The 8163-nt window shown below is 50.6% G+C and overlaps 1 protein-coding gene across 1 annotated transcript; it reads right to left on the bottom strand.

Annotated features, from left to right (window-relative positions):
• Positions 1–1129: 1129 nt before the first annotated feature.
• On the bottom strand, positions 1130–6749 carry pus1 (pseudouridine synthase 1; the record flags this gene model as incomplete). Its single annotated transcript, XM_055655539.1, has 3 exons — positions 1130–1936; positions 3298–3995; positions 6617–6749. Coding segments are annotated over 3 exons (882 nt in total), but the record flags the coding sequence as incomplete, so codon positions are not given.
• Between the last annotated feature and the right edge of the window lie 1414 nt (positions 6750–8163).

Here is an 8163-nt window from a genome sequence, read left to right as displayed (position 1 = left end):
GGTCCAGCCACGGTGACGCAAGTTCTGGCTGTACCGCACCCTGCGCAAAGCCGCCGGCACGGCCGCGCACCTGCTGTGTCTGGGCATCACTGTCGGGATCAGGGTTGTCAATAGGCCGGGGACGAGTGAGTGTGAGTATTTGAGCCGCTGCCTTCAGGACAGAGCCAAGGCAATGGTCCGTAGGTTCCCCATGTTGGTGAGCGTCTGTAACTAGGGATGCCATGTTGGTGAGCGCCCGTAACTAGGGACGCCATGTTGGCGAGCGCACGTAACTAGGGACGCCATGTTGGTGAGTGCCCATAACTAGGGACGCCATGTTGATGAGCGCCCGTAACTAGGGACGCCATGTTGGCGAGCGCACGTAACTAGGGACGCCATGTTGGTGAGCGCCCGTAACTAGGGACGCCATGTTGGTGAGCGCCCGTAACTAGGGACGCCATGTTGGTGAGCGCCCGTAACTAGGGACGCCATGTTGGTGAGCGCCCGTAACTAAGGACGCCATGTTGGTGAGCGCCCGTAACTAGGGGCCAGTGCTCCGGGTGGCGATCTCAAAGAGGCGTGATTCATGTAAACACGTGATTTGATGCCTGCCATCCGGGGCGGGATCCACGTGTACATGTGATAGATGTGGCCCACCATCCGCTCAGACATGCGTCCCGGCCCCCTGTGCTGAACAAGGTTGCCCACCCTTGTCTTAAGCAAAACTGAAATCAATAGGTCTTTGTTGGTTACGTCTGAAAAGATTCAGAGCAAAGCTGTGTAAATGGACACGAGAGACCATAAGTAACAGATAGCATCCTGTTCTTAAGTAAAGACGCATAATTAAATAGAACGACTTCCCGAATATGGACACGAAACATCAGGTTTGAAACAAAATCTAAAGTGAAGCAGTTTTTTGCTGAATTTCCTTCATTTTATTATTTTTTTAAGAATGTTTCATCTCACATGCCGCATAGCGACAATTCTGAAAGTCAGATACAATAAAGCTTTGTTTGTGGAACTGTGAGCAACTCACAGATCCATTATCCCACCCAGATCTGTGGTCACATCAGCACCAGACATGATCATCATTGGGAAAGGCCCAGACCAAGAGCTGCTCATTTGCTGCAAACATCTCATTTTTCACCCATAATCAAAGAGGCAGCAGGGAATTCCAAAGGAAGATAGACCGAGGATGCTGGAGTAACTGGAGAAAAGGAGTAGGCGATGTGTCTGCTTGGAACCCTTCTTCAGTCTGGCAGCATCTCCGCCTTTGTGTTCCCACCCCAAACGCCAGCCACTTATTTTTCTCTGGAGATGCTGCCTGACTCGCTGAGTTACCCCAGCTTCCTCTGTCTATCTTCAGTGTCAACCAGTAACTGTAGGTCCTAGCAGAAAAGGAATAGGTGACATTTCGGGTTGAGACCCTTTTTCAGGGCGGATGAGCTCCTAGCGAGCCAACGGCCATCGACACTTCAGTAGAAGTTGCGATCACTGCCGTACACAGCATTGGTGATGTTTTCAATGATGATGATGAAGATGAAGATGATTCAGACCCGACCCGAAACCTCACCAATTCCTTTCCTCCAGAAATGCTGTCTGAGTTACTCCAGCACATTGTGTCTATCTTCGGTGTAAACCAGCATCTGCAGTTCCTTCCTACACACAAATCCTCCAAGGTCACACACTCTGAAGATCTCCTACACGACTATCATTCAAACAGGGAGATGCAGGAATGTGTGGAGGATGCAGACCTCAGAAGTAATCTTTTAAAAAGCTTCAAAACTCGACGACTTGGGTTCCTTCCCTGACTTTGTGGGACAGGTCGGTAGCAGTAGCCACAAGTGGTAGCCCACTGTCACCACCAGCGTGGCGAGGGTGCGTGCGATCCAGACGGGGCCGTTCCTCAGTCAGATTCACCCACATCACTGCCGCCATCCACATCATCGTTCATCTTCTGCAAGACCAAGGGAGACGAATACAAAATCAACATGGCACTGAGATAGCAGAGTGTCAGAGTGATACAGCATGGAAACAGGTCCTTCGGCCCAACTTGCCCGTACCAGCCAACATGTGCCATCTACACTAGTCCCACTTGCCTGCATTTGGCACATATATCCCTCTCTTAGGCCCCTTTTAGTCATGGCTGAGCATGGGCGTCTCCAGGGTGCTATTCCCTATATGGAGGATGCCTGTGCGTGACTTTGTTTAACGTGGGGAGACTGGTGCACAGACGGCCACCCCACGGTCCTTGACAGATCTGGGTCAGGATCCAGTGGCATGGAGTCCAAGACGACCGGAGACCCTTTTCTGCTGCAGCCTTCATCCGCCTTCCCAGCCGTTGTGACGCTCCACTAAGGTCAGCCATCGTCCTCTGCCTGTTCCACAGTTGAGGTCTTGGTTGGATTGCTCTTTGTCAGAGACCTCCCCCTCGACCTTACCGCCATGGGTGGCCCTACCAGGAGCTTAGCTCCTGAATGAATCCCTCTAAACCTGACCTATCCATGGCTCAGCACTACAACTCCCCCTCCCATTCCCAATCCGACCTCTCTGTCCTGGGTCTCCTCCATTGCCAGAGTGAGCAACACAGAAAATTGGAGGAACAGCACCTCATATTCCGCTTGGGGAGCCTGCATCCTGCGGGCATGAACATTGAATTCTCCCAATTTTGTTAGCCCTTGCTGTCTCCTCCCCTTCCTTAGCCCTCGGGCTGTCTCCTCCCATCCCCCAGCCCTCGGGCTCCTCCTCCTCCTTCCTTCTCCCCTCCACCCTCTATCAGTCTGAAGAAGGGTTTTGGCCTGAAACGTTACCTATTTCCTTCGCTCCATAGATGCTGCTACACCCGCTGAGTTTCTCCAGCATTTTTGTGTACCTATCCATGTACCTGTCTATGTGTTTCTTAAATGTTGCATTAGTCCCTGTCTCAACTACCTCCTCCGTCAGGTCGTTCCATGGAACCGGCCTCCACCACCCTCTGAGGCAGAGAATTCCAGACTCACAACTCTCTGTGAGCAAAAGTGTTTCCTTGTCTCCGTTCTAAATGGCTTACTTCTTATTCTTAAACTGTGGCCCCTGGTTCTGGACTCCCTCAGAGGATGGTGGAGGCCTTTTCTCTGGATACTTTCAAGAGAGAGCTAGATAGGACTCTTAAAGATAGCAGAGACAGGGGATATGGGGAGAAGGCAGAAACGGGGTACTGATTGTGGATGATCAGCCATGAGCACATTGAATGGCGGTGCTGGCTCGAAGGGCCGAATGGCCTCCTCCTGCACCTATTGTCTATTGTCTCTGGGTGAAGTGTTTGGTTCAAGGACTTACCTTGGAATGGTTGTCCGTTAGCTGGTTGCCTGAGGCTGTGGCAGTGAAGTCGTGAATAGGTAGGGTGTTGAGCCAGTTGGCCATTGACTGTTCCTCCTGCTCCGTGGTGACGATGGTGGGGTAGATGTGATCCTCTTTGAAGGCGGCCCTTTGTGGTTCCACGTCGGTCCACTCCAGGGCCTGGTGGACCCCATCGCTGCCGAAGCGCTGGTTGTACTTCTCGAAGTGGACGGTGTCCAACACCAGCCCCAGGCCCGGGGCCTTGGGGACGTCCACCTTCGCCTCGCCCCAGCTCTGCTCCAGGATGGCCTCCGCAGCGTAACCCCTCACCACGGCAATCACCAGGCCGATCATCTTCCTGATCTGGTGCATCATGAAGCTCTGCCCCTTCACCTTCAGCACCGCGAACTCCACGCCCTGCCGCACAAAGGGAGCTTCGCAGAACATCTCCATGATGTAGCGCTTGGCGCTGGGATCTCTCGGACCCTTCCCAGACGTGAAGTTGTGGAAGTTGTGAGTGCCTTTGTAGCAGCCCAGCAGCTTGTTGACTCGGCCCAGAGCACACGTACTCAGACGGAACGTCTCTGGACCAGCCCCCTCATCCTTGTGGCCAAGCGCAAAGGTGGGCAGCATGTAGAAGTAGGTGCGGGCATCGCACGTGTTCTTGGAGTTGAACCGCCCTGTCACACGCCTCATCCCTGGGGGAGAGAGAGAGAGCAATGAACCACAGAGGAACAAACCCACCCACACTACCTGCTGCCAAGAGCCTCGACTGAGACAAGGGCGGCAAGGTCGAGTTGCTGCCTCACAACGCAAGAGACCCGGGTTCGATCCCGACTACGGGTGCTGTCTGTACGGAGTTTGTACGTTCTCCCCCTGACCGAGTAGGTTTTCTCAGAGATCTTCGGTTTCCTCCCACACTCCAAAGACGTGCAGGTTTGTAGGTTAATTGGCTTGGTGTAAATGTAAAATTGTCCCTAGTGTATGTGTAGGGTAGTGTTAGTGTGCGTGGATCGCTGGTCGGTGCGGACTCGGTGGGCCGAAGGGCCTGTTTCTGCGCTGTATCTCTAAACTACACTAAGTGGTCTCCACATCACTTCAACACGTGAAAGGATTGCAGAACCAACACAGACTGATACGTGGACACAAGGAACTGCAGATGCCAAACTCTTACATGAAGAAGGAACTGCAGGTGCTGGGAACTGAGCCCCTCCTAGTCTGAAGAAGCCTGCAGAAGGGTCTCGACCCGAAACGTCACCTATTCCTTTTCTCCAGAGATGCTGTCTCACCCGCTGAGTTACTCCAGCACTTTGTGCTTATCTTTGGTAAAACGGAAAATGCTGGAGTTCATAGGTTAATTGGCCTCAGTGCAGAGAAGATTCATGAGGTTGTTGCCAGGACTCGAGGGCCTGAGCTACAGGGAGGGGTTGGGCAGGCTAGGACTTTATTCCTTGGAGGGCGGGAGGATGAAGGGTGATCTCATAGAGGTGAATAAGATCACTTACAAAATTGTTAAGGTGTTGGACAGGCTAGATGCAGGAAGATTGTTCCCGATGTTAGGGAAGTCCAGGACAAGGGGTCACAGCTTAAGGATAAGGGGGAAATCCTTTAAAACCGAGATGAGAAGAACTTTTTTCACACAGAGAGTGGTGAATCTCTGGAACTCTCTGCCACCTCTCTGAGGGTAGTTGAGGCCAGTTCATTGGCTATATTTAAGAGGGAGTTAGATGTGGCCCTTGTGGCTAAGGGGATCAGGGGGTATGGAGAGAAGGCAGGTACGGGATACTGAGTTGGATGATCAGCCATGATCATATTACATCATAGAAATTAGGTGCAGGAGTAGGCCATTCGGCCCTTCGAGCCTGCACCGCCATTCAATATGATCATGGCTGATCATCCAACTCAGTATCCCGTACCTGCCTTCTCTCCATACCCCCTGATCCCCTTAGCCACAAGGGCCACATCTAACTCCCTCTTAAATATAGCCAATGAACTGGCCTCATATTGAATGGCGGTGCAGGCTCGAAGGGCCGAATGCCCTGCTCCTGCACCTCATTTCTATGTTTCTATGAGGATAATGGATAGGGTGAATGCACAAGAGTTTTTACCCAGGCTAGGGGAATCAAGAACCAGAGGAAATTGGTTTAAGGTGAGAGGGGAAAGATTTTAGGGCAACATTTTCCAAATGGATGGTGACTGTATGAGACGAGGTGCCAGAGGAGGTAGTTGGAGCAGGGACTGGAGAAGGAGTTTCTTCCCAGTGGCCATTAGGACTGTAAACTCCTATCTCACCAGGGACTAACTTACTGTACCTATTTACTGTTGTACAATGTCTTTTTAAATTGCTGTTTCTTCTTTTTTTTTTCCTCGCCCACAAATATGTAATTCTGATTCTGTTCAATTCTGTTTTGTAGGGTTTTTTTGCACAATCCGCAAGCATTGCCACTTTCACTGCATATGCCACTTTCGTATGCGTATGTGACGAATAAACGTGACTGGACTACAACATTATTTAAAAGACCCTTGGATAGGAAAGATTCCAAATACCCAGCATGAATTCATAGTGTCATACAGCAGGAAAACAGGCCACTCGGCCCAACTCATCCATGCCGACCATCTACGCTAGTTCCACCAGCCCCGATTTAGTCCATATCCCTGTAAACATTTCCTGTCGGTGTGCCTGGAGGGTCTTGCCTCGATGGTCGGCATGGACAGGTTGGGATTTCTGGGGCTGTCCCACTTAGGTGATTTTTTAGGCAACCACAGGCGACTAGATTTGTCGCCACGTGTTCGCCGGCTGTCGTCTGCTCAGTCGCGCAAAAAGTCTGGTCGCCGCTAAATTTTCAACATGTTGAAAACATTTTCTGCGGTCATGGGTTTGACGCCAATGAGCGTAGCTTGACTTCTCCTAACATAGGTTGTCACCGGGATGATGTAGGTGGTCACCGGTTTTTCAGCGACCTGCTACGACTATGACAGTCGCTGGCAGTTGCCTAAAAAAATCGCCAAGTGGGACGGGCCCATTAAGGTCTGTTTCCCCGCTGTAGGACTCTACAACTAAATTACCAACACTATCCTCAGTCACCCTGACCTGAGAGAGGGGCTCCAACAGCTGCCCAGCTGCAGATGGTGAAGCAGCTGTTCCCCTTCCACAGCTGGATCAGCCACACCTGCACAGGGGTAATGTTTTAGGTCAGAGGGGGAAGATTTTAGGTGTGTTGTGTCTCGTGGGATGTAAGTGGAGTAACTGGGATAAGGGGGTTGCATTAATAGACAATAGGTGCAGGAGTAGGCCATTTGGCCCTTCGAGCCAGCATACCTAATATTTTAATGCCGGGCGGCAGGTTTTCATTGACCTTTTCCACAAGGTTGTCGATGAGCCAGAGTTTCAGCGAGACAATCTGACCAGCAGCCGATACACCCTGTAAACAAAAGGAGACAGGAGACTGGGTTCATAAGTGAAAGGAGCAGAATTAGGACATTCGACCCATCATGGCCACTCATAGAAACATAGACAATAGGTGCAGGAGTAGGCCATTCGGCCCTTCGAGCCAGCACCGCCATTCAACGTGATCATGGCTGATCATCCAACTCAGTGTCCTGTACCTGCCTTCTCTCCATACCCCCTGATCCCTTTAGCCACAAGGGCCACATCTAACTCCCTCTTAAATATAGCCAATGAACTGTGGCCTCAACTACCTTCTGTGGCAGAGAATTCCAGAGATTCACCACTCTCTGTGTGAAAAATGTTTTTCTCATCTCGGTCCTAAAAGATTTCCCCCTTATCCTTAAACTGTGACCCCTTGTTCTGGACTTCCCCAACATCCATTCAATCATGGCTGATCTATCTCTCCCTCCCAACCCCATTCTCCCCATAATCCCTGACACCCGTCCAACTGTTTGTGTAGTGGACTATTGTGTTCTGTGTTTTGTGTTTTTTTTAATTTATTTTTTTGCGCATGGCTGTAAGGGGAAAATAATTTTGTTGTCTCTTCAATGACAATAAATTAAATTAAATCAATCAATCAAATCAAGAATCTATCCATCTCTGCCTTAAATATATCCCACTGACTTGGTGTCCACAGCCTTGTGTGGCAATGAATTCCACAGATTCACCACCCCGCTGGGTTTATCAATCAGCAGCCATTTAGAACGGAGATGAGGAAACACTTTTTCACACACACAATAAACAATAGGTGCAGGAGTAGGCCATTCGGCCCTTTGAGCCAGCACCACCATTCAATATGATCATGGCTGATCATCCCCAATCAGTAGCCCGTTCCTGCCTTCTCCCCATATCCCCCGACTCCGCTATTTTTAAGAGCCCTATCTAACTCTCTCTTGAAAGCATCCAGAGAACCCACCTCCACCGCCCTTTGAGGCAGAGAATTCCACAGACTTACCACTCTCTGTGAGAAAAAGTGTTTCTTCGTCTCCGTTCTAAATGGCTTACTCCTTATTCTTAAACTGTGGGCCCTGGTTCTGGACTCCCCCAACATCGGGAACATGTTTCAATGAGATTCCCGCTCATCCTTTTAAACTCCAGAGTTTACAAGCCCAGCTGCTCCATTCTCTCAGCATATGACAGTCCCGCCATCCTGGGAATTAACCTTGTAACACAGTTGAGAGTCTGTGGAATTCTCTGCCTCAGAGGGCGGTGGGAGCTGGTTCTCTGGATACTTCCAAGAGAGAGTAATATAGGGCTCTTAAAGATAGCGGAGTCAGGGGATATGGGAAGAAGGCGGGAACGGGGTACTGATTGTGGATGATCAGCCATGATCGCATTGAATGGTGATGCTGGCTCGAAGGGCCGAAAGAAGATACAGACGTGCCTGAAGACTGCAAGTCCAGGTTAGGGAATAATAT

This window comes from Leucoraja erinacea, chromosome 25 (genome assembly GCF_028641065.1).
Source record: "Leucoraja erinacea ecotype New England chromosome 25, Leri_hhj_1, whole genome shotgun sequence".
NCBI lineage: Eukaryota > Metazoa > Chordata > Chondrichthyes > Rajiformes > Rajidae > Leucoraja > Leucoraja erinaceus.
Note: the sequence above shows the minus strand (reverse complement) of the source record. Positions and strands in the feature narration are given on the sequence as shown.